This window comes from Loxodonta africana, chromosome 26 (genome assembly GCF_030014295.1).
Source record: "Loxodonta africana isolate mLoxAfr1 chromosome 26, mLoxAfr1.hap2, whole genome shotgun sequence".
In the NCBI taxonomy this organism is placed as follows: Eukaryota; Metazoa; Chordata; class Mammalia; order Proboscidea; family Elephantidae; genus Loxodonta; species Loxodonta africana.
The window spans coordinates 14,407,253-14,434,380 of NC_087367.1; the positions used below are offsets into that span (position 1 = coordinate 14,407,253).

Below are 27,128 nucleotides of genomic sequence, written 5' to 3' on the forward strand. Positions count from 1 at the left end.
TCTCTACACTGCTGTCCTTCCATTCAAGCCACCCTGCACCCAGATCACACTAAACATTTCCAACAAAATGGACTAATTTATCACCAGAATAAAAAGCAAACAAAGCTGGTGAGAATCCAAAAAAATTTTCATGTCCGTCTTGTTGACTGGAACTGTAAATTAGTACAATCTTCCTGGAAAAGTAACTTGCTAACACATGTTAGTTGTCTTTAAAATGCAGGCCAAGAGGGGGGTAAGTCTAAAAGGATAACAAAAAATTAAGTAGTTACTTTTCTGGGGTTGAAATGGGCACTGACATTTTTATGTTATTACTTTTATCATTACAGTAAAATATGTGAGAGCTGGAGCCTGTGTAAGGTGGAAACCTGTCAGAGAAGGAAAATTCAAAATACTTTCTGCTAGAAGGAGTGATAAAAATGTGGTAAGACTGCACCCTGTCAAAGGCGGAAAACTTTCAAGACCCAGAAAAACAAGGCAGTCCTGTTGAGTTCCGGCTCTCGCAGGTTCCAACGAAAAAGGAAAAAATACATAGCCCAGTCCAGAAATTTTAGTAACAGAAAATGAGAAAACAAAATCAAAGCCCCAGAGAGGTATACAAACCTTTAGCAAAGTTCTCGCATAATAACTTTCTGGAACTTTGAAATAATACCAATAGATGTTGGCTAAATATAAACTAATGAATCAATTCTAATATCTAAAATAACATCAAATAAATGAAAGTTAAATAAATGACAGCCCCTAACAAGGAGTACTATATATGCATTTATCCTACCAGTATATCCAATTACCTTACATTTTACATACAGTCAGTGCTGCTATAATGCAATATCTGTATTCCTAAAAATCAGTGTTACGCAAAACTGCGTGATAAAAACCTCAGGGCTTACTGGGCTCCGCTCCCAAAACCCAGTGCTGTCGAGTGGATTCCGACTCATAGCAACCCTATACCAACACGTGAAAAAGACAGGAACTAAGAGAAATGGTAGCACACTTTTACACGTGTTAAATGGCTAAGGATTATGTAAGTACTACAATAAATAAGGCACTTTACCTTACCTTGCAAAAGACCTGAGGTTTGCTTGTGGAAGGAGACTTTCCAAAGGGCTGCAGCTAGGAAGCTGTTGTGAAATGGTGGAAGGAGGGTTGTCTGAAGCTGGTTGCCAACTTTTAACACCAGCTGTGAATGGGTACTGCTCATCCTCACACACACAGGGACTGAGGGGGCTGGCAGCTGCTTGCAGAGTGTGTGTGTGTTTATGTGTGTGTGTATGCATGTACACATCTGGGGAGAGTTTTCTGCATTATCTAGCATTTCTTGCAGACAAAACCGTGCATAAGCAAATGTGAAATTCACATTATGCACAAATTGTTCCCTAATGTGTCAACCATATTGGGACAAAGTCACACTTTCAAAACAAGCATTACAGCAGAATTGACTCTATATATGCTGCCTAAAGACTGAAATAACATATCAAAATGTTCGTAACAGTTATCTCTGGATGGTATACCACCACCTGTGCTGACCATCTTACCTACAAAGAACATGTATTGCTTTTTATAAACTAACCAAACCCATTTCCATCGAATCAACTCCGACCCATAGCAACCCTACAGGACAGAGTCGAATTACCCCATACGGTTTCCAAGGAATGGCTGGTGGATTTGAACTGCTGACCTTTGGTTAGCAGCAAAGCTCTCAACAACAGTGCCGCCAGGGCTCCTTTATAAATAGAGATATTTAAAGAAAATATTTCCAAAATACAGTGCATAACCAAATCTTAAATAGTAACCTTCACAGGTTGAAGTGCTGAGTGAAGCAGATTCCTTCTATTAGCCACCTCTCCAAAACGCCCTATAAACTGCATTTATACTCTTATCTTCCACTAAGAAGGAATTTAAGCAATCAAGTAACAAATGTGGTTATTTATTAGAGTATCGTATTACCTTATTTAGGGTTAAAACACAACAAAAATAAGCACGAGGAGCTATAGAAACTACGGAAACGAACTTCTAACTCCGCAGGGAAGGGCCAGGGAAAGCTTTACAGGCAGGGTGACGTTTGAACTCAGTCTTGGAAAGGTTATAGGGGTTCATCACATGGACATGGTAGTGAAGGAAATGTAAGACAGAAAAAAACATGCACAAAGCATCCAAGGGTATGGCACATCTGGAGACAGGTGGGACTGTCCTGAGGCAATGCGAGTTGGTAAGAGGATAGAGGGGAGGCTGAACAGAGGCCAGTCATGTCAGGAAGGGGGTTTCTCCCTGCAGGTGATGGAAGCAACTAATGCGTTTTGAACTGAAGGGGAAGAACTGACATGATCAGATGTGCTAAGAAAGATTACAATGGCTTCAGAGAGGATACAGAGAACGTTGTTGATGTGTGCCATCCAGTCGATTCTGACTCAGAGACCCTATGTGACTAGCAGAACTGCCCCACAGGATTTCCTAGGCTGTAATCTTTACAGAAGCAGGTCGCCAGGTCTTTCTCATGTAAAGCCACTGGTGGGTTTGAAGTGCTGACCTTTCAGTTAGCAGCCCAGTGCTTAACCGTTGTGCCACCAGGGCAGGGGAGGGAAAACAGCAAATGTGAGGCATTTAAGGAGTAAGTTAAACAGAAAGGGATGATTAATTGGCCGTGGGGAGAAGGAAGGGTAATACCTCAGCATGATAGCTGTGACAATAGAATTCATCATTAAAATAATCTGGAGGTCTAGAGTTACTGTTTTAAGCACCATCACAGATTTGCCCGAATGTAGAATACTGTTAGTTTAGGTTTTGTCCCAATTGTTTAATATTAAGCGGTATGAGGAAGAGGGGAGCCAAGCCTCTCTTTTCAAATAGTTATTTCTCACAGAATAAAGATGATTTAGAGGAGAGCTTCTATCATTTTTTTTTTTTTAATCATTCAGTGCAAAGCTCCTTTCTATTCTGTTGCTGCCCCCTGCTGTCTTTGGATTTCCTTTCTTTTTTTTTTTTCAGGAATAACATTAAACCTAGAGCTAACTGAAAACATCACAAGATAGTAGAAAAACATACTCAACGTCCAGCAATACAGTAATATATTTTAAAACTTTTAAGTCATGATTTTGCTTTTAAAGACAATCCATTTGGTTTATTTTCTTCATAAATCAGCAGGCTAAGGAGCTATACTGAAATATGCAAAATGACACGCTTCTGTTGTTTTTTTAGAACTCAGTTGGGTTCCCAATGACCAGGGTCCAGCCAGAGCCTCAAATGTCCCATGTAAAAGAAAGAAAAGAACAGCTCTGAGCACCACACCAAACAGGCACCCTGTCTATTTCCTAGGCTGAGTGCCTTCAAAAACCCAACCTGGGCATCAGTTGCCAAACCTATAATGTGAAGCATTTGATTTAGACAATTTCATGATCTCTTGCAGGTCTATGAAACTTAACTGTGATCCAAAAAAAGTAGGGGATTACTGACTTATAGAACTCTGGTCAAGGACCTTAGGCCAAGCAAACACAGGACGCTTAAGGAAGAGAGCCCAGGTACCCTCAACATCAATTCCTAACTTCTATACTTACTCCAAAAACCCTGGTGGCGTAGTGGTTAAGTGCTCTGAAACTCTGTGGGGCAGTTCTGCTCTGTCCTATAGGGTAGCTAGGAGTCGGAATCGACTCGATGGCACAAGGATTTTTTTTTTATACTGATTCCTGGTGGTGTAATGGTTAAGTGCTTGGCTGCCAACCAAAAGGTCAATGGTTCAAACCCACCAGTCCCTCTGTAGGAGAAGAGACCTGCTCCCATAAAAATTACAGCCTTGGAAACCCCACGGGGCAGTTCTACTCTGCCCTATAGCGTTGCTGTGAGTCAGAATCGGCACACAACAAGAAGAATCTGTACAGGCGCAGATCGCCGGGTCTTTTCTCCTGAGGAGCAGCTGGTGATTTCAAACTGCTGGCCTTTCAGTTAGCAACCAAGAGCTCGCTTAACTGTTGTGCCACCGGGGTTCCTCTGTAAAGGTTAAGCCTAGAAAACCCTATGGGCAGTTCTACTTGATCCATGGGTCACTATGAGCTGAAAATTAACTCGACATCACCTGACAACAATGTTTATCCCTGGGTGGAGCAAATGGTTAACACGTTCAGCTGCTAACCAAAAGGCTGGCAGTTCAGGTCCAGCCAGAGGCACCTGGGAAGAAAGGCCTGGTGGATATTTCTAAAAAACCAGTCACTGAAAACCCTGTGGCGCACAGTCCTCCTCTGACACACATGGGACAGCCGTGGGGACGGCCGTGAGCCGGGAGCACAGTCCTCCTCTGACACACACGGGACGGCCATGAGTCACGCGCACAGTCCTACTCTGACACACACGGGACAGCCGTGGGGACGGCCGTGAGTCGGGTGCACAGTCCTACTCTGACACACACGGGACGGCCGTGAGTTGGGCTCGACAGTATGACAACTCGCACTGGTAAACTTATCCCAGGCAGTGAGAAAGATCACCCAAGGAATGTGTAAAGCAGTATTTCACTTTGCCCCCATTGGGGGGAGGGCTTACATATGCATTTGAATAGCTAATGAAAGTTGAAAGTCACAGATCCATCCCCCAGGGGATGAAAACACAGACACACACAGACACACACACACATTTCAGGAGGCTTGCAAAAGCCCATTCCAGGATCCCAGCTTAAAAGTTCCTGGTATTGAGCGAAAAGGAGGCAGAAATAGACCTCTGGGGGAAAAAACATTAAGGGGAAGGCAAAGAGAGAAATACTCCACAGAACAAGAACTTTGGAAAGGAATAGCCCACAGAACGAGAAGAAAACCAGGAGCAAACAAGTGTTTACTATAATCCTAGGGGGCATTTCAGGAAGGTCAAGGTTGCCAAATTCAGCAGCGAAGCCCAGTAATATAAGGACTAAGCCATCCATGGTCACCGGATTTAGTAACAAATAGGTCACTTATCAAATGCCATTTCAGTACTGTGGTCAGGGCTGGAGGCCAGTTGAGTGAATGGAAGATGAAGCGCAGGCTTTCAGAAACTTGGCTAGGAATAGGAAGTGGGGGAGAGAGAGGCAAAATCGACTCAAGTGTAACTAACAACAAAAGAGAACGCAGGTGAAAAAATACCTTTTTTTCTTAATAGCATAGCTGTGACCGTTTTAAAGTACTTGGTGGTACGGAGCCTGTAGAGAGATTAATGAGAGAAGTGGGAAGCAGGGAATGACAGGGTGGGGTGGGGACACAGGGAAAGGAAATGAAGGGAGTTCCTAACTCAAGGCCAGTACTTTCTTAGGAAAATAACACTTTCCAATAAATTAAATGTCACATGCCCACATGAAGGGCATACCCTGTGAGGGGAGAGATGGATCAGGAGAAAAAAGGATCAAAATGCCTGATGGAAGTCGTGAGACTAAATTCTTTAGAAAATGTATCTCTATAATTAACAGTTGTATTAATCAGCTATATGTGACTTTGCTGACATTATTCTGTAACTTCGCTTTAACTTCAACTGTTAAAAAGCACCAGGACCCTTTGTCTTAAACTTCCTCTCATAGGTGAGCTGTGAGGGTTAATTCTAGCAGGCCTGGAATTGGCCTGTGCCGCTTTGTCAAAGAAGTCCCTGGGTGGTAAAAACGGTTAATGGGCTCAGCTGCTAACCAAAAAGTTGGAGGTTCAAGTCCACCCAGAGTGCCTCAGAACAAAGGTCTGGTGATCTACTTCCAAACAACCAGCCACTGAAAGCCCTATGGAGCCCAGTTCTACTCTGATACACATGGGATCGCCATGAGTCAGAGCCAACTTGATGGCAACCGGTAACTTTGTTAAAGTTCCTGAATGGCAGGGACCCCGGGTCAAGGCATGAAACATACTGATTGACAGAGTTGTTTCTGGGGTCCAGGATGTTCAGGGTGGTTTGCACCCGCCTGTCAGCATTGTTTACTGTGACTGATGATTTGCACCTGGTCTCAGGGAAGTCCCTTAGAGGGCTCTGCTGTAGAGGCTAGTCACGTACCAGGAATATGTCCACGTGACCAGCAAAATATAAAAAAAAAGCCCAGCCAACACTCCATTTCAGGCTCCCTGGTTCTGAAGTGTTCCCAGCACACATCAGTGGTCCCTAATCTGAGAAAGCGCAGCTCAACATGGACCTTAATAAAAGTTAGGGGTCTGCAACCGGCCTCTCCTTGGACCCCTTACTATGAGAAGTCTGACTGTGATGCGTAGCCTTACTTGAATGCTGCTGCTAAATCATATCCTGCTCTCATGATAAACTGTAGATTCGTAAGCATTATCATTTGGGGTCCTGCAAGTCTTCTTTAGCGATGGAGCCCAGTTTAGCCAGCCGCCCATTGTTCGTGCAATAGGCCCATTCATGACAAACCCAGTGATGCTAACATTCACTTCCGAAAAGCAGAACTTCTAAGTCGCCCTCCGCCAGTATTTACTAACAGAGCAGAGATGGCTTCTGCCATGTGGCTATCAGTCAACACAAACCTGTTATTACAAAAGCTTTAAGTGTATGGCATAGAAGTGAGTCACCAGCATCAACTTTTTAAGGACAGCACATTTGCCCAGTATATTGTAAGAATGAAGGAAAACAAACAAACAAAAACCCTTTCAATACCTTCATATTTTTCCAGAGCCTGTATAACGTTAGGGAGTTGATTTACACCCTGGTAGACTTGGTAACAGTTTTGTAAGTTTGCTGCTTGTCTTTGAAATTTCTTAGCAAGTCGGTTCAGATCTGGGAATCGACGAAGTAAATCTTCTTGTAAGATTTGCCTCAATTCTGCGTCTTCTACAAAGGCTTCCACTAAATTTAATCTGGAATAAATTACAGTAGAATTAATCTGAAGTATTTTAGCACAAAATTAAAATTTGTCAATTAGGCACATAAATCTCACCTAACTTGCATAAAAATAGCAGTAAGGTGGAAACAACCTAGATGCCCATCAACAGATGAACGGATAAACAAACTATGGTATATACACACAATGGAGTATTATGCAACGATAAAGAACAACGATGACTCTGCAGGGCGTTATGCTGAGTGAAGTAAGTCCATCACAAAAGGACAAATATATGAGATCATTACTGTAAAAACTCATGAAAAGGTCTAGAGACAGAAAGAAACAATCTCTGATGGTTACAGGGGGATGGGCATGGAAAAACACTGAACAGACAATAGCTAAGTGGTAACTTTGGTGAAGGGTAAGACAGTACACAATACTGGGGAAGCCAGCACAACCTGCACAAGGCAAGGTCACCTACCGGAAGCTCCACAGACACATCCGAACTCCCTGAGGGACCGAATTGCTGGGCTGAGGGCTGTGGGGACCATGGTCTCAGGGAATGTCTAGCTCAACTGGAATAACATAGTTTATAAAGAAAACTTTCTACATTGTACTTTGGTGAGTAGCATCTGGGGTCTTAAAAGCCTGTGAGCAGCCATCTAAGATACTCCACTGGTCTACCCTTCAGGAGCAAAGAAGAACGAAAAAAATGAAAGGTATAAGGGAAAGATTAGTCCAAAGGACTAACGGACCACATCTACCATGGCCTCCACCAGATTGAGTCCAGGGCAAGTAGATGGTGCCCAGCTACCACCAGTCTGCTCTCACAGACCACCAACAGATGGTCCTGGCCAGCGCTGGGGAAAAATGTAGAACAAAACTAACTCGCACACACACAAAAAAAGACCAGACTTACTGGCCTAACAAAGGCTGGAAAAACCCTGAGAGTATGGCCCCTGGATACCCTTTTAGCTCAGTAATGAAGTCACTCCTGAGGTTCACCCTTCAGCCACAGATTGGATAGGTTCATAAAACAAAACGAGACTAAAGGGGCACACCAGCCCACTAGAAGGCAGGAGGGGACAGGAAAGCTGTTAACAGGGAACCCAAGGTCAAGAAGGGAGAGTGTTGACATGTCTGTGGGGTTGTTAACCAACGTCATAAAACAATATATGTGTACTGTTTAATGAGAAGCTAGTTTGTTCCTCAAACCTTCATCTAAAGTACAATAAAAAAGAAAAAAAAAATTTTGTGTAAAAGCCTGAATCTGTTCTGAAATGGTAGTTTTTTTGTCCACAGAACTGTAATGCAAATATTTCTTGATTAGCTAACAACCAAGTCAATACCTAGTTTACCAGTGTCATGATTCTGAAATATCCCCAATTTTCTTTGACTTTTCATCAAATACATGCTTCCTAAACACAAGGAAGAATTCCATTACTGAGACATTGCTTTTACTGACAAAGTCCCTGGGTGGTACAAACGGTTAATGTGCTTGGCTGCTAACTGCAAAGTTGGAGGTTCGAGCCCACCCACAGGCACCTCGAAATAAAGATCCCGGCAATCTACTTCCAAAATATCAGCCACTGAAAACCCCATGGAGCACAGTTCTACCATGACGCACGTGAGGTCACCATGGCAGGGGTTTGCTCGACAGCAACTGGTAAAACTGTATGCAACTGACGTGTCATTATAAACACGCACAATCATGTTTAATGAGATAGAGCTACAGTTCGAGAGTGCTGCCAAATCTAGTAGTTATTCTACCAGGCTTGTAAATTTTCATAACAGCTTTCTAAAATGACCTCGAGAGGAAAATAAAAATTGAAATAATTCTGTTGCTTCCCAAAGTCAATAAAATTCCAGCTTGTTTCAAAACCTATACAACATGTAGCTCATATTGATGTTCCAATTTCTTGTAAATCAGTGGCTTTCCACGCTGTAATCTACCAGAAGGAATGTTTTTATATCAGCACCCAGGACAGGTATAAACCAAAAAACAAAAACCTTATTGTCCTTGAGTCGATTCCAACTTATAGTGACCCTGCAGGACAGAGAAGAACAGCCCTGTACAGTTTCCAAGGCTGTAAATCTGCCACATATTTCTTCCCTGGAGCATCTGGTGGGTTCGAACCGCTGACCTTCCAGTTAGCAACCGAGCACTTAACCACTGTGCCACCATATCATTAAAACAGGTTTCAAAAAGACAATATGCACTCTTAACATATGTGATGCACTCTGATTACTTTCTATTGTATCTGACTTCTCAAAGCTGCTGGTTATGACATGCTACACTAATTCACAATCCCCACTGGGTCACAACTTGCAGCTTGAAAAACAATGGTATAAATTTTATGGAAGTAACAGCTGCGAGGTAACTTGTAACGAAAACGTTCCTAGTGTATACTCTAGCTATGGCTTTAGAGAAGCTTCTCTGGAGGCACGGGCACAGCAGATAATCCACAAATTGTGTGAGCAGTAAATTAACCCTCAACTTACACAGGAACAGGGAAAGGAAACAAACAAGCTTCCTAAATCTCAATTATTTACTGGTCTCTCCATCAGCAGTTAGAATCCCTGCATCATCGAAATATTCACCCAATGAATCATGAGGGAAAAACATGCCGCCCTGAGAGTAATCCCACGAGTGTACACAGTCACAGCAGGCCTTCTCTACCTGAGCACTAGTGATATTGTGGGTCAGATCATCCTGCTTTGTGAGGGGCTGTTTTGTGCTTGTTTAAGAGAATCCCTGGCTTCTACCCGCTAGATGCCAGCACCACCCTCTCCCAGTATGACAACTGTAATGTCTCCAGACGGTGGGGGGCTGCCTCAGATTGAGAGTCACTGATCTAAAGGAACCTGAATAAAAATTCACCTTTTAAAAGGTGAAAATGAAGAGAAAACTAAAACTCCATAGAATGTCAAGAGAACATCCAGGCAGCTGGCTGCAGACACATTTAATAGAGCCAACGCCAAACCACTGGAAAAATTACCTGCTACTAAGTTTGTATTTCAAATAAGTCGCTGGGATTTAAGAAGACCTGGTGGCCCAATGGTTAGGCGCTTAGGTGTTAATCAAAAGGTCAGTGGTTCGAATCCACCAGCGGTTCCACCGGAGAAAAGACCTGGTGATCTGCTCCTATAAAGATTATAGCCTAGGGACTAATGGACCACAGTTACCACAAGAGAATTGCTGCTGAGTCAGAAAATAAAAAATTCTCTCATACCTATGATACATAATCTTTATTCTCTTGTCCTAGTTCTCCAGAGCCCATGCACAAACGGTGACACCTCTAGTTTGTCCTAACTGGTTTTGAAAGATAGCAAACCACTGCCAAATGATCGGAACAAATCTTTATCCAGAACTAACTCCCTCTTATCCATAGACAAATTCCCCACAAACTGGCTTATTAGATACAGTACATTCAATTCCTTTCTAACAACTTTCCTTTCGTCCTCCTCCTAAGCTCCCACATATACCACCAAATCATAATCGGGCTATTCAAAGGAACACTCTCTCAACCTTACTTTGAGTAATGTCTCAAAAAATAACTGCAAAAGAAAAACCTGAAGCTACTTTATTTACCATTTTCATTTGTAAAGTTCTGGTAAGAATATTAAGTAAGAGATAAAACAGCAAAGGACTGAAAGCCTTCTGGAAAATACAGCACAAGGCAACACACAGCCCCTCAGTCTTTGTTTATCATGAAAAGCCTAATAAATTGCTAGTTTCACAAGTCTATTCAGTATGCCATTTCAGAAATAATTACAGTGTCAGTTTACGTTTCTGGCTAAAAAAAAAAAGACTCCTCTGCTGTTTCCATGACACTGCCACTTTTAAATCACGATTTTAGAAGTACCAGAGTTACTGTTGGCATAATATAACATGCCTGTCAATCCCTCCTTACACAACTGATACAACATGAATTTGCAAACTGTCTGGAAGTATCACCTGAGATAATTTTTCAGGGTCAGTTAATTCCTAAAATTGTAACACTCAATCATGAAACTAATCATTCAGTTTTTGGTATTTTTCAATCGACAGTCTGTCCTTTCTTTAAAATTAGCATTTCTGAGTCCTCATTGTAAGAAGAGTTGACTGGGATTGGATGGCAGCAGAATTTAAAAGGCTGAGAACAAATCTGGTAGCTAAGGAACTGCAATTACGAGCTCCTGATTCTTTATCTGTTCTTCACGTGGTTTAATGCAGCCAGAACCACTCATTGGATACATTGTGCTGGGCCTAAGGAAGATTAAAACAGAAAAAAAGAGTACGGCAACATGTAACAGAAGAGCATGTTTTAAAGAATATTCAGCCTCGTGGGAGGGAAAGGCATGCTTCCATTCTACCGTCAGCGTTGAGGAACAACTGAGACATGAAATGAAATGCTCCACGGACAAGGACGCGAGGGATTCCTACGGGGGTGGGAAATGTCCATTCGAAGTATTTCATCTGTGTGTACTGCGAACAGCTGGGATTCGAAGAGAGAGGACTTGGGGGAGAACACAACTCTGAAGCAGAGAAGGAACAGGAAGAAACTATAACCGGAGGTAAAACGGAGAGGTTGGCTTTGGAAAGGAACAGGGACATTCTTCTCAGAAAACACGAACGAGAGAAGGGCTAAAAACCAAATATGTTTTGAGGTTTTAAGCAGTAAGAAGGAGAGCATCTGCTTAGAGGAGAAGAGGCGGGGGTAGCAGAAGGCTCTTGGTTCAGTAAAAACATTTGGACTTGGTCACTGTAATGAGTCGTGTAATAAAGTAACACGAGGTAGCGATGAAGCCTAGATAGCTTGGTGTGCAATGGGTTCAGTCGGCATTGTGAGGCCTTCTTCAGCAACTAGTTTTTCCTCAATGGCTGTAATCTTACGGAGGTAAGTCACCTTTCTTCCGTGGTACCACTGGGCTGGATCTGAACTGCCAACCTTTCGGTTAGCAGTCTAGGGCAAACCATTTGTGCTGTCGAGTCGGCTCCGACCCAAGGTGACCCCACAAGTGTCAGAGTAGAACTGTCTCCACAGGGTTTTCAGTGGCTGATGCTTTCAAAGTGGACTGCCAGGCCCTTCTTCTCAGACAGCTGTGGACGGACTCAAGCCTCCACCCATTTGGTTGGCAGTGGAGTATGTTAATCGTTTACACCACCGAGGGACTCCAAGAGATTCTAGGGTCCCCACAAAAGCATGAGAACAATAGGTAGACAAGTGAAACGAAGAAGGGCTAACAGATGAGCCCAGGAACTGGGATACAGGGGCCTCCCCTGAACCTGATTTTGAAAAACAGGAGAAAGCAGCAGGGCACCAGTTGAGTGGAAGCCCTCTGGATCTTCCTGGAGGCTAAAGCAGTGCTTGACTGTTTTAAAGAAACCCTGGGCCCACGGCATGACCTCAGACCTCTCCATTTCCTCAGGCCACAATGAAAACGCGACCTGGAGAGAAGCCTAGTGACCTGAGACACTGCTTCAGGAAGCATGACACAGCATCACACAAGCACTGCCCATGTCTAAATTGTGAGCATCCGTTCTTTTACTTGAAGACTTAAAATGACAAGAACTGCTACATGAATTTTATTAAGTTTTATGTAAAAAGAAACACTCAATTTTGAACTGGACAACAGTGAGAATACCAAATTCAACATATGCTAATTATCGCATCAGCAATTTCATAACTGTGAACAATTTCATGTGTTAGCATATATTCAATATTCTTCACAGAATTCAAACTTTGTAAAATGTGTAGAGCTTCCTTAAGGCCTCACAGGAATCTAAGACAAGACCAAAAAAAGCCCAAAAGATAAAAAGTAAGAGTCTGTCTGCTCTGATAGGGATCACAATAGAGGGTCCCAGACAGAGCTAGAGAAAAATGTAGAACAAAATTCTAACTCAAAAAGAAAGACCAGACTTTCTGGCCTGACAGAGAGACCCTGAGAGTTTGGCCCCCGGACACCCTTTTAGGTCAGCCATGAAGTCACTCCTGAGGTTCACCCTTTGGCCAAAGATTAGATAGGCCCATAAAACAAAATGAGACTAAAGGGGCACACCAGCCCACTAGACGGCAGGAGGGGACAGGAAAGCTGGTAATAGGGAACCCAAGATTGAGAAGGGAGAGTGTTGACAGATTGTGGGGTTGTTAACCAATGACATAAAACAATATGTGTACCATTTAATGAGAAACTAGTTTGTTCTGTAAACCTTCATCTAAAGTACAACAAAAGAAAAAAAAAAAGTTAAGAGTTCAAGGGTTATATGCCAACTCAAGGACTACTGGTACCTACCGGAAAATCAGTGAAAAAAATCATTATTATAGGCAGCGTTCCTAGTATAAATATGTTCTAATTCAACTGTTAGATAAAGTACTCCTTAAAGTAAAATAACATACCATTCTAACTGGAAATAAATGTATTAACGCCATGGCTGAACAGTCTCAGTGTAAGTAGAGTTTAATGAATGGAGAGATGAATAGTATAATACATAAAGCAATTCATGGATATAACTTAAATAAAAGCCAAAATAATACAAGTTTTATTTCTGATAAAATCCAATCTGGATGACATTAAACACAATTAGTAAGGTAAGACAGAAGCAATACAGTACAGTAGTTAAGGTTATGGGCTCAGGAGTCACACAGACCTGGGTTCAAATCCAATCTCTACCACATTACAGCTGGTAAACGTGAGGTGCTTAGCAAAGTGCCTGGCACACAGCAGATACCAGTATTATCACCCTCTCCCTCCTCCCGGTCTTTTTACAATAGTGTACAAGGAACCCCATTTTCATCGTTATTCCTGAACCTGACCTGGGGTGCAGTGCTTGACAAAATGTACGCACCAAACTCAAACATCTAGTCACATCTGTCAACGTCTATCTCCTCTAATAAAAAGAGAAGAAAAGGAGCAATCTTCGCTTTCCTTGATGGAATTCACTCCACAGCCACATACTTTAAAATTAACTCCTCACTCAAGAGATTTCTACTACTACTTCTGGAAAAAATCCCCCAAAACAATAAGGAAGGTAAGAAGCGGAAAACCTTGATTTGATGTAAGCACCACCCTGAGGGAAGATTAATCCTAAATGCCCAGAAAAGAAGGCAACAGATTTGCCCTAAGGATCCAGGAAGGCTTAACCCAGAAGGCGTGAGCCATGGCAGCCAGAGGATGCAGGAAAGGCGGGCGTGGGTGAGGAGCACAGCCTTCTCTGTACTCTGCGGAGCTGTGCCACTTGGCCTTGAACACCCAGCCTTCCTGCTTGCTGGTTTAAAAAAAAAAAACCTCAGTAAGATAAAAAGGAGAAAACAGTTCTACTTCCTCTGCAGCTGCAGAAACGTTAATTCATAAAACCGTCTTCACAAATAATAAGTCTTCTAAGGCCACCAGGAAAACTGGTGGTACAGCGGTTAACAGCTCCGGCTGGACACTTCAAATCTGCCAGGTGCTCCTTGGGAACCCTATGGGGCAGTTCTACTCTGTCCTACAGGGTCGCCGTGAGTCAGGACGGACTCAACAGCAACAGGTTTGGTCTTTTTTTAATGGACTCAACGGCAATGGGTTTGTTTTTTTTTTAAGGCCACCAGCTGTGGAAATTATTGCTGTGCCCTGTGATGATAATCCTTAACCTCTAAACAAAATCTATAATTCTGATAGTTTATCTTCTAAATAATATTAATTCTGGTAGTAAATGCTGACTATAAAGATAAAACAGTAACACTAAAAAATGCTTATGATAATATCCCATTGCTGCCGAGTCAATTCCAGCTCACATGACCCTATAAGACAGAGTAGAACTGACCCAAGGAGTGCCTGGTGGTGGATTCAAACTGCAAACCTTTCGGTTAGTAGCCGTAGCACTTAACCACTATACCACTGGGGTTTCCTATAATGTAAGCATGGATAAAACCCAAACACCGAACCCTTTGCCATCCAGTGGATTCTGACTCATAGCAACCCTGTATAGAGTTTCCAAGGTTGTAAATCTTTACAGAAGCAGACTGCCACATCCTTCTCCTGCAGAGTGGCAGAGCGGCTGGTGTGTTCAAACCGCTGACCTTTTGGTTAGAAGCCAAGCACTTAACCACTGTGCCACCAGGCTCCTAAGCATGGATAAAACCAAAACTAAACCAAACCCACTGCCATCAAGTTGATTCTGACTCAGAGGCCCTAAAGGACTGAGTAGAACTGCCCCATAGGGTTTCCAAGGAGCAGCTGATGGATGTTAACTGCTGACCTTTTGGCTATTAGCTGAGCTCTTAACCACTACACCACCAGGACTCCAAAAATATATGTTCAGGCTGCCTTAAATCCTTTCTAGTATATCAAGGGCTTACTATGTACTAGACCCTATCCAAAATACTTTATATATATGAAATCATTTAATCCTCATAAACCTATGAAGTTGTTGCTAGTATTAACTTCATTTTAAAGACAGAAGAAACTAAGACACAGAGAGGCTGAGTAACTCACCTAAGATAACACAGCGAATAAAGTGGTAGAGCCATAATTTGAACCAAGGTACTCTGGCTGCCAAGTCCATGCTCTGAAAACACTGTACCACACCACCTTTCTAATAAAATACTACTTTTTTATAATGAAAAAAAAAAATTATTTAGGAAAATAAGTTCTTTGAGGAATCTAAATCATTACTACTCTATTATGTAGCTCTCTGTGTAGTTAAACGCTAACATAGGTAAAAGATTGCATACTAGAATACCTGTTGCTGTCAAGTCGATTCTGACCCAGCAACCCTACAGGACAGAGTAGAACTGCCCCATAGAGTTTCCAAGGAGCATCTGGTGGATTTGAACTTAGGAACTTCCGGTTAGCAGCCATAGCTCTTAACCACTATGCCGCCAGGGTTTCTACATATTACAGTAAATGATAAAATTGTGTGGAGTAAATGCAAGTTACTAGAAGCTTACAAGACTCTATGTTAATAACATACCTCTCTTCTATTCTGTTCTTATCCATGAGCGGCTGCTTAATCCACTGATTAACCAATCTTTGTCCTTGAGGGGTTTTGCATTTATTCAGCAATCCGGCCAGAGACTGAGAGCCTGTGGTATCTTCAAGAGAACCCTAGTAAATGAAAAATCAAATAGAATGGTACGCTTATTAGTGAAAACCTTACATGAAAAAGAATTAAGTAATTTTGGAAACAAAAACACATACTATTTCTCAAAGACTAAACGAGAAACTTGCATGAAAGTTCCTTTTCCTAAAATCAAACTTTCAACCTGCTAATCTATATTTTTCCTGTACATTCTCCCCCAAAACAAGACTACTTTATAAATTACTGCCATTTTAGATATAAAACATCAGAGAATGCAATTTTAAAGAACTCCTGTTAATACATGTTATTCATAAAGCCTTGACAAACACCATTTGTACAGCTTATAGCTACAAAAATAAAATACAGCAACTCAAAACTATTCTAAGTATTTCAAAATATTTAAGTTTCTTAGTAAGTGTCTTCAGTATATATCAAAGCATATACTTTTTCATCACTCAATATTTTTAACCTCTGTATTTTTTTACCTGGAAAAGGTTAAGGGCTCGGACTGCGGCAATATCCAATTTCATGTACTGGTTGAAGTCAAAAGTAGTCAGTTCAAACTGTCCAAAGTTTGAATCATCTGATAAGAGTTCTAAAAACTTGATTACTGCAGACAACGATGCAACTGCGACCTAAGGTTAAGAATTAAAAAAAAAAAAAGAAAAGACTGTTTTTCACTAGGTTTACTTCTACAGTTGTTTTAAAGCAAATGCCAAAATGAAAATAAATTTCGAGCGCTATCATTTTCCTTAGTGCTCCTTCCCAATCCAAAGTAAGAAAACTAGACGAAGTTTAAATAAATCCCAGGATTAAAAACCAGCTTTCAGAAAATGGAGATTTACTGGAACAGCTCCTCTAATAGCAAATGCCCATCAGGAGTAAAATGGTGATTCCGGTACGTTCCCACAGCAGGACACGTGTCGTCGTCAGGTGCCGCTGAGTCAGCTTGGGCTCACGGCGACCGTACGTGTAACAGAACAAAGATTTCCTGGTCTTGTAACGTCCTCACGATCATTGCTATGTTTGAGCCCACGGCTGCAACCACTGTGTCAATCCGTCTCATTGAGGGTCTCCCTCTTTCTCACTGACCCTCTACTTAACCAAGCATGATGTCCTTCTCCGGGGACTGATCCCTCCTGATAACACGTCCAACATATGTGAGACAAAGTCTCGCCATCCTTGCTTCTAAGGAGCATTCTGGCTGTACTTTTTCCAAGACAGATTGTTCGTTCTTGCGGCAGTCCATGGTGTATTCGATCTTCTTCGCCAACACCACAACTCAAATGCATCAACTCTTCTTTGGTCTTCCGTTTTCACAGCCCAGCTTTTGCGTGCATATGAGGCGACTGAAATACCACGGCTTGAGTCAGGCACACCTTAGTCCTCAAAGCCACATCTTTACTTTTAACACTCTAAGAGGTCTTTTGCAGCGGATCTGCCCAAGGTGATACATCATCTGATTTCCTGACTGCTGCTTCCACTGGCGTTGATTGTGGATCCAAGAAGAATGAAATCCTTGACAGTTCCCATTTCTTCACCATTTACTGTGATGTTATTGATCCCGCTGTAAGGATTTGTGTTTTATGTTCAGGTTACTGCAGAGCACGGCCACCAGGAGTCACTGTGTTCTTTGCTTTGTACACATAAGCACGTCTCTTGCTTAAATAGAATTCAGCTTCATCTCCGGCATAAAACATTTCAAATTTTAAGAAAAGCAAAGTAGAGTGCTCCCTCTGGTTCCGGAGACCCCACTTATAGTCAGCAAAAATGGCCTTGGACCACAGCCTTCCAGGCTCATTTGCCAGTTTAGAAGTCCTATTCCCAGCAGGCCTCCACAGGCTCCAAGACGGCGGGAAGAGCTGAGTCCTTTAACTTTTGAGATCTGACCTAGCTGGAGGGAAAAGCACCGCAGGGATAGCTGGTGTCAGAACAGAAGTGGCAGAGAAGTGAAAAGTCGGGATTCAATATTTTCCATACAGAAGTTTCACTAAGACTGGGATTACTGCTCACCCATATTAGTTTAATTGTTAATATGAACAGTCAAATCAGGTTAGATTGTCAACAGAATCAAACTATTGCTTGATGAACAATCACTTCAAAATAATGACAGCCATAATGGCCTCAGTTCGTTCTAGTTTGAAATCTACTTTGAAAATGACAAGCAAAGTTTGTTCCACCTTATGTAAACACAGCCCTGGTGGCACAGTGGTTAAAGCACTCAGCTGCTAGCTGAAATGCTGGTGGTTCAAACCCACCAGCTGCTCCGCGCGAGGAAGATGGGGCAGTCTCTGCATCTGTAAACATTTAGAGCCATGGAAACCCTATGAGGTAGTTCTACTGTGCCCTACAGGGTCGCTACGGGTTGGAATCGTCTTGAGAGCAATGGGCTTGGGTTTTGGGGCAGGGGGTAGGTCTTGTTTAAATAAATAATAGAAATTATGATTTTACTTCTCCATGATCCACAAATACCCTGTTCAAGGGTTTCCAATATTTTGAAAATTACAAGTATGGTCCAGGGGGATTCGAACAAGGTCTTGGAAGAGTACAGGGCTTTGTAAAGACCCAAGCACAGGTTAGAAAAACCATTTTGGAAGGGGAGAGAAAGGGGCATTTTCTGAGAATCAGCCGACAACCAAAGTCCCATGCTTAATGTAATGTCCCACACCTACACAGGTCTGAATTATCTAGCATCAGCCATTTCTAAGCACGAGCTCATCTTATACGACAGAAGCTGCATTTAGAATCCAAGATGCAGTCACTTCGTTCAGACAAGGAGAGATGTGGCCTAGACCTTGGCCAGAAATCCCCATCTGTCAGGAGCTATAGTTTTGGAAAGCGCTTCCTCAAGTCTCTCTTATTTATTTGGGTTTCTTCATCCATAAAATACTGGCAGTGATAATGACCTTCTTGGGTTGTTGAAAAGAATAAATGAGGTAACAAAACAAAACAAAACCAGCTGCTGTGGGGTCAGTCCTGAATCCTGGCAGCCCCACGTGTGTCAGAGTAGTATTGTGCTCCACAGGGCTCTTCACGGCTGTGGGGTCAGTCCTGAATCCTGGCAGCCCCACGTGTGTCAGAGTGGTACTGTGCTCCACAGGGCTCTTCACGGCTGTGGGGTCTTAGAAGGCCTTTCTCCCACGGTGCCTGAGTGAACGCGAATCACCAACCTTTCCTGCAGTAACTGCTTAACTGTTTGTGCCATCCAGGGACACTCCCTGTGTAAAGTGCCTGGTGAAATTCTTGGGCTTAAGTAAATTATATTAAATTAAATTATTTTTCCTCTCCTTCTTCAAAACGTCTTATTTATGTTATCTTAAAGTACAAGACTATATTTTGGACCTTAAGCACCTTATTACAAAGTCCAGTTAGATTACTAAATTTTCAAAAGAACAGTATTTCTTCTGAAACTATAGTCTAAAATTCAAAAAATATATATATTTGCAAAAATATGTATTGACTTTAGTGATTTGAAAGATCTTCCCATCTGACATTGGTGGTCAAATTTCCTTTGCCCACCTAACAATGATCGTTATGTTTGTTATGTGACCTAATACATTTGCATCTTGCAAAATATATTTAACAATGCCAAATCATATTAATCCAGAGAAAAGCTCTAGTTTCTGTATATTTTAATTTTCATAACAAATGTAGTATGCTAAAGGAAAAAAAAAAAATGTCACCGTTTCTACCTGTTAATGTAAAATATTCCCAAGAAAAAGATAAAGGAAAACGTTACGACGTCACGATTACACTGTACCCTTGATGTGTTTTCAGATGCTGCTTGGGCCGAATAAAATCACTTGGTATGCGATGGTTTTAGAGAAAATGACGAGAATGAAAAGACTGGAAAATGAAGTATGTCTGGTAAGTGAAAAGATGCTACAATTGTTTCTCTCCAATCTAAATAAAACTATTGTGACAGTGGTTTCAGGCAACTGGAAAGAGAAATTATTCTCTGGCGATAATGACTTCGTTACATAACCTGAAAAATGTAAGTATGAAAGCCCCTACAAACCTTAGATTTCTTTATGCTAAAATAAATGATTTACAAGTGGAAAAAAAAAAGTTTCCAATATTTTACCAGAAAAATATATCTCTCAAGTCATCCTTACCTCCAAGATTTGGCCAATATGACAAACTTAAACCACTGAAAATCCCATAAAAGTTACATTGTTTGCATATTCATTTCTACTACTGATCATACATAACCAAATTTCGAGTCAAACTCCTCAGGTACACTACTTACTACACAATTATCTCCTAACCTCCAAAACAATCCTTTGAGACAAGTATTTTTAACCTTATAAAACAGACAGGGAAATTACCTCTCAGAAAGGTAGAGTAACTTATCAAAGACGCCATCCACTGCCATCAAGTCAATTCCAACTCATAGTGACCCTACAGGACAGAGTAGAACTGCCCCACAGGGTTTCCAAGAAGCACTTGGTAGATTCGAACTGCTGACTTTTTGGTTAACAGCCAAACTCTTAACCACTACGTCACCAGGCTTTCCCAAACACTCCACAGCAAGTAATAGAGGTGAGATACAAAACAGGTCTCTCTTCCCTCCATTCACTTATGCTAACTCAACTACTAAAGTGATGATAATTAGACTCTTTCAAGTGAAGCCATTAAAACTTTCCAAACCCCCAAAGATATATGTAGCTTAATAAAGTAATATTATACTTACAAAATTATATTTAAATTTTTCTAATCATTTTTACAACTTTAATCTTAGATCAAATAAGTACCGTGTCATCAATCCACAGTCTAGGTTTTAAGGTAAATGCGATAGAAGTAACCTTCTAAAAAGACAATATTATAATTTAAGAATAAATTCACATTTGCGATGGATCCACTGACCTGATTCTCCATTTCTGGCAAGACAGCACTATTCATCTGTTCTCCCTTTTTGGCTTTCAACAACCGGTTGAGATCCTGATAAATGTCTTTTGCGGAAAATTCAGCTCTTTTTCTGTCTGTGATCAGAATCCCTCCTCTCAGAATAATCTATTTTACAAGAAATATTTCAAATTACTATATTCAGGTATTACAATGAGAAAAGGAAGACTATAATATCGATGAATATAAAGTGCTAAGAGCTCAACAGATCGTTAGCCCACAATGACTTTTTATGTAACGTGCAAGGCAACGGCAACGTATATGCATTAACACATTTTTGAAAAATCTATAGACTAAATTTTAATGGAAACGTTAAATCACATTCACATAAAGCCTTCAAAAAAATCATCTCAACACTAAAAACTCTTAACAGAATACTACTCGTGGAAAGTGGTTTTGTGTCAATTTGGCTGGGTCAGCCGTGATTCTCAGTGGTTTGGCAGTTATGTAATGATGGAGTTATCCTCCATTTTGTAATATAATGTAATTACCTCTATGACGTGTTCTGATGTGATCAATCAATCAGCTGTAAGGGGAGTTTCCTCAGGAATGTGACCTGCATCCAATACCTATGGACGTTCTGGAAAAGCTCACAGGCTTTTGCTCACTCTGGACCCAACATCCAGCTCGTTACCATCTGACCTTCAGTTCTTGGGACTTGAGCCAGCAGCCTGCCACACTGCCTGCAGATCTTGGGATTGGTCAGCCTCTGCAGCCTGTGAGCCAGCAGCCTGCGGTGTTACCTGCCGATCTTGGACTTGTCAGCCTCTGCAGCCTGTGGGCCAGCAGCCTACCACCTGACCTGCCAATCTTGGTTTCATTAGCTACGTGAGTCAAGAGAAACCTCCAGCCTAACACCTGACAGCCTCTATATCCCCACATGAGCCATTTCTTTGACATAAATCTATTTCTTTGTAGATAGATAAATAGATTAGATGCTTCACTGGTTTTGCTTCTCTAGAGAACCCAGCCTAAGGTACTATCTATGCTAAAAATGTCCATAATAGATTTGCTATCTTCCAAGCAGTGCTATAGGTATTCAAGGTTCCACAAAAAGAAAATAATCTTTAGAGTATACATCCCTTAAAAAACATCTAAATAAGCCATACAGCTAAACAAATAACAATGAGAATTTCATTAAAGTAAAAAAATAAAAGCATCACTCAAGTAAGAGGCTAAAATTACATCTGAATAATCAAAAACTAACCCTAGGAATTACATTTGCTTATTTGATAAGTCCATGCTAAATACAGTAATAAGTACAGTTTGCTTCCAAACTGGCCCTAAATCACCTCTTTTTTCCCCTGAACTGTTAAAGCATTCCTCTTATCAATTCTAAACACTTTGAGGCCAATATCTGCTACTCTTTAGAAAGGAAGGGAAGACAGATGACAGGAGGAAGGAAAGAAGGAAAGGAAAGGGATAAGATCTGAAGTAGAAATGGTCTGAAAACAAGAAACCTCTTGTTCTGGTGTACTATTAAAAATATGAAGTTTTCTGTCAAAGACAAACATCAGGACCTTCCTCAAAATAAAACACTACTGTAATTAGATACAAAGGTTTTAGACTTCTTCATGAGTTTTTCTTAAATAAAACAGTATTATGTCCATTAAAAAGCCTTTCCTAGGCTTGGATTTTCTTCTCCTGTCACTAGACTCGGATTTCCTTACCTGCCTCAGTTTTCCCATGTCTCCGGTAGTCTCTCCTCCTGGTAAAACGCATTCCTTGGGTCCAATCTGAACCAGGAGAGCTTCAAGATTGGAGAACTGATCATTATCAGGGAACTCGCACAGTCCTAGCTTCCTCTGGATGGAGTCAACATACCCAACACCAACTTGTCTTTGGCCGTCAACTACGGATATTTTAATACCCACAACTCCAATGGACGACGACATATCATTGTTACCAAACAGAATGTCTTCAAACTGTGAAAGATTACCTGGAGAAGCCTAAGCAAAAATAAAGAAAAATTTTAAGAAACTGCTGAACTTTTAAAATTTTACTAGCAAATAAGAATTTCAGCTCCAGAGGGTTTTTTAAATAAAATGTCTCCTAATATAAAGTAATTGCTTGTAACAATATATTCCAATTATTACCATATTTTCTCTAAAGGATCCCTACCTTTTCAACTATTCTCAGAATACCTGGGCACATGTGAAAATAAATGTTATCAAAAGTGATTTCAGGCTTAGGACCATAGTCTCATGGGACAACTCAGTCAATTAGCCTAACACAGGTCACAAAAATCACGACTGGCATCCTAGTGAAGTGAGCAGCTTCTAAGGTCTTAGAAGGTTGCAGGTGACTATCTAACATACAAATACAGGTCTCTACCTTCCAAGAGCCCTGGTGGCTTAGTTGCTAAGAGCTCAGCTGCTAACCAAAAGGCTGGCAGTTTGAATCCGCCAGCTGCTCCTTGGAAGCCCTATGAGACAGCTCTACTCTGTCCTATACGTCGCTGCGAGTTTGAACCGACTCAATGGCACCTAACAACAACTCTCCAGGAACCTGGAGCCTGGTGGCACAGTGGTTAAGAGCTCAGGCAGTTCAAATCCACCAGCTGCTCCCTGGGAGCCCTATGGGGCAGTTCTGCTCTGTCCCGTAGTGTTGCTATGAGTCAGAATCAACTCAACGGCAATGGGTTACTCTCCAGGAGTAAAACAGTAAGAAAGTAACCAAAAGCTCAGAGAAGAAACAAGTCTACACAAGACACAACCTCATCTACCCTGAGACCAGAAGAACTAGATGGTACCCGGCTACCACCACTGACTGTTCTGAGCAGGGTCACAATAGATGTCCCTGGATAGAATGGGAGAAATGTGGAACAGAACTCAAATTTTTATTTAAAAAAAAAAAGAGCTGGACAAACTGGAACAGTAGAGAACGGAGATGCCCCTGAGACTATCTCCCTGAGACACTCTTTAAACCCAGAACCGAGCCTATCCTCTAAGGTCACCCTTTGGTAAACAGTAAAGTGGGACATAACATGACTGAATAATTTGTGTAAAAATGGCCAAATGGGAACGTACCTTGCTGGGTAAACTTTCAACAAAAATTCAGTAATATATTATGTTTTAAAAAAATGTAATTTCAGTTTGAAATCTGGCAGCTGGGTTTACACACAAATAACCATTAAGGTTCCCAAACTGATAATCCTGTTAACATCATGCTTACATTTCCACATTCTACCAACCTACCTACTGTTGCTGTCATGGATTGAATTATGTGCATATCGACTTGGCTAGGCTGTGATTCCCAATATTGTGTGGTTGTCCCCCACTTTTTTTTTTGTGATTGTAATTCTATGTGGAGAGGATCAGGGTGGGATTGTACCACCACCCTTACTCAGGTCACCTCCCTGATCCAAGGTAAAGGGAGTTTCCCTGGGGTGTGGCCTGCACCAGGTTTTATCTCACAGAAGATAAAAGGAAAGGGAAGCCAGCAGAGAGGGGGACCTCATACCACCAAGAAAGCAGCACCAGGAGCAGGGTGCATCCTTTGGACGCGGGATCCCTGCACCTGAGAAGCTCCTCGACCAGGGGAAGATTGAAGACAAGGACCTTCCTCCAGAGCCGATAGAGAGAGAAAGCCTTTCCCTGGAGCCGATACCCTGAATTTGGACTTGTAACCTATTACGCTGTGAGAAAATTAATTATTCTGTGTTACAGCCATCCACTTGTGGTATTTCTGTCACGGCAGCACTAGGTAACTAAGACAGTTGCATACGTCAGTATTTTCACTGAAGTAGCCATAGCACATAGCCAAACACCAAACCAAATCCATTGCCACTGAGTTGATTCCAACTCATAGAACTGCCCAATAGGGTTTCGAAGGCTATAAATCTTTACGGAAGCAGACTGCCACATCTTTCTCCTGTGGAGTGGCTGGTGAGTTCAAACCACATATCTTTTGGTTAGCAGCCGAGTGTTTAAAACCACTACGACCCCAAGGCTCCACTACACCACATAGGAGAGCAGTATTATTACCTTAAGTATTGACCTTGGAAAGTCGCCTCTCTAAATCAATATACTTAGGTGTAGAATGCACAGATTGTTCTAGACCAGTCATTCCCAAATCAAGAGTCCTTGACTTATTTTCAATATTTGAAAAAGCTTAGAAATTTACTCTTTTAAGATTAAACAAGCTAACTAAAAGGTAAAGTTTCTTTGCTTTCGGCTGGACGTGGGTAACACTATATACTCCAGTCTGATCATCAGAAGCTGATAGGTTACAGTTAGTCACCAGTCATTCCTGGGGCACCTGAAAGACCAAGCTTTGAACACAGGACAGTCACAGGACTTGGGCAGCTTTCCCACTGAGCACGCTGATGGCCATGTAAGCAACTGGTAGCCATCCACAGTGTTGAATGTTTTCAGCATCAGAATCATGATAATCATCTATCTTTTCATAATAAGATCATGAACCCCCAACTGCTACGGACTGCTGATCAAAATTTGATCAAAATTTGAAATGGAAAAACAGTGATAACCTGTATGCAGGTGAAAATACACTGATTCAACCATGAACACGAACGCTGTATTCTCCCACACGTGCTTTGGATTTGCATGCGCAGATCATGAGGCACACCTTTAAAAAAGCTCTGAAAGCCACCCGAGAGCTAATAAAATCGAGTTAAGGGAAATGCAAGAATCCTTGAAAATGACACGACTGGTTATCTCTGAACGAGATGGTGTTATGGTCCTTTCCTGCTCTGGGCATACTACTGAGAAGACAGGAAAGAAATCAGTCACAGAGATCGACTATTTCAAATATCCTTAACACTTCACAATAGAATCAGTGCACTCACAAAAGGAAGGACAAATCAGTGTTTTAAGTTTTAGACTTGAACATCTTAAACTGTCAGAATGAAGGGATCATAATTTTAACCTGGTAAAGATATTTTAAGATTTTTCCCCTGACCGAGAAAGTGAGAGTTAAAAAGAATTCCATCTTGAAGAAATCTGGTATGACTTAAGAGTGAGGTGTGACAGGCTGATAGCCACAGTAGTCCATTGAATTGAATCAGGTGAATATGATCACCAGTAAACAATGTCCTAGTTTTTTAAAAAATTTATAATCTGAAAGAAGATAAAGGCATGTACGAAGATACAAACATATTACAAATGTGTATAAATGAGGTACTTGCAATACAGTTAAAATCAAATTCCTGTTTAATGCCGGTATTCAACTTCATGTCCAGGCTATTATCTGTAGTTATGACTCAGAGTATTCAAAGCTCAGAGTATTCAAAATTTCAAATTCACCTTAAAATGAGGATCTACAGAATTCTTGAACTGCTACTAAACTTAACTTTTTTTTTAAGTCACGTGCTAAAGAATGCTAAAGTTTCTAAAAGCATTTCGTTATTGCAACCTGGTTAAAATTTTAAAACAAACAATTCTCTCACATTTTTAGTTTTTCCTAATCTTTAAAAATAAGTCAATTAAAAAGGAAGATAATTACCTTAAATGCCAAATACCAATCATTCTCCTTGGAGGCCTTATTTCCAGCTTTATTCTTATAAACTTCAACTCTATACTGACGGACTAGAAGAAGACCTTTTACAAAAGACTCAAAATTCATTTTACTAAGCACAACACTCTCCAGAGTCTTTGCTCCTAAAGGGGGAAAAAAAAACATGTGTTATGAATTTGAGGATTTGAAGTGATAACTGTTAAAGCACCTAACCCAATGTGTCCCCAAACTACATTGTTTTCTCAGTAATTCATTTATTCAACAAATTCTTTATTGAGCAGCTACCGCATCCCAGGGACTATGGTAGGAGAAGGGTATAAAATGGTGAATCGACAGGGGCCCCCCGGCTCTCTGAAGCCCACACAGCAACATCAGACATTCTCAGGAAGATATGTCAGAAATATAAATTACTAAAGGAACAAACATGTTAGAAAAGAGGCATTTATTAGGAACTACTATTTTTGCCAGTGGATCTATACTTAATCATGGTGTTAACCCTTCTCATTTTATGCTCCTACTTTTAGGGACAAAAAGCTTACAACAGCCATGTAATAACAAAAAAGAATGAGTAAATACATATACACCTAACCTTATGCTTTCTTATAATTTATTTTTCACCAGTCTGAATAAAAATCATATAATTGTAGACAACATAATTTAACTTTTTTTAAAAACAGGAAACCCTGGTAGCGTAGAAGTTAAGTGCTACAGCTGCTAACCAAGAGGCTGGCAGTTCAAATCCACCAGGCGCTCCCTGGAAGCTATACGGGGCAGTTCTACTCTGTCCTATGGGGTCACTATGAATCAGAATCGACTCGGTGCCAACAGTTTAACAGGTTTTTTTTTTCCTCCCCAAAAACAATCTATAAAAATGAATTACTAGTCATTATGAGCTGGAACTGACTCGACAGCACAGGGGTTGGTCATTGCAAAATGTTCTGGTAG

At 41.2% G+C, this 27,128-nt stretch overlaps 1 protein-coding gene across 1 annotated transcript in view; it reads right to left on the bottom strand.

Annotated features, from left to right (window-relative positions):
* MSH2 (mutS homolog 2) overlaps positions 1–27,128 on the bottom strand; it is an 88,208-nt gene that overhangs the window by 47,627 nt on the left and 13,453 nt on the right. Inside the window, exons 2-7 of the mRNA XM_064277129.1 lie at positions 26,172–26,326; positions 22,379–22,657; positions 20,670–20,816; positions 16,289–16,438; positions 15,696–15,829; positions 6,595–6,794 (exon numbers count right to left, since the gene is read on the bottom strand). Of these exons, the coding sequence (XP_064133199.1) occupies positions 6,595–6,794; positions 15,696–15,829; positions 16,289–16,438; positions 20,670–20,816; positions 22,379–22,657; positions 26,172–26,326 (1,065 nt within the window). The remainder of the gene's footprint in view (positions 1–6,594; positions 6,795–15,695; positions 15,830–16,288; positions 16,439–20,669; positions 20,817–22,378; positions 22,658–26,171; positions 26,327–27,128) is intronic.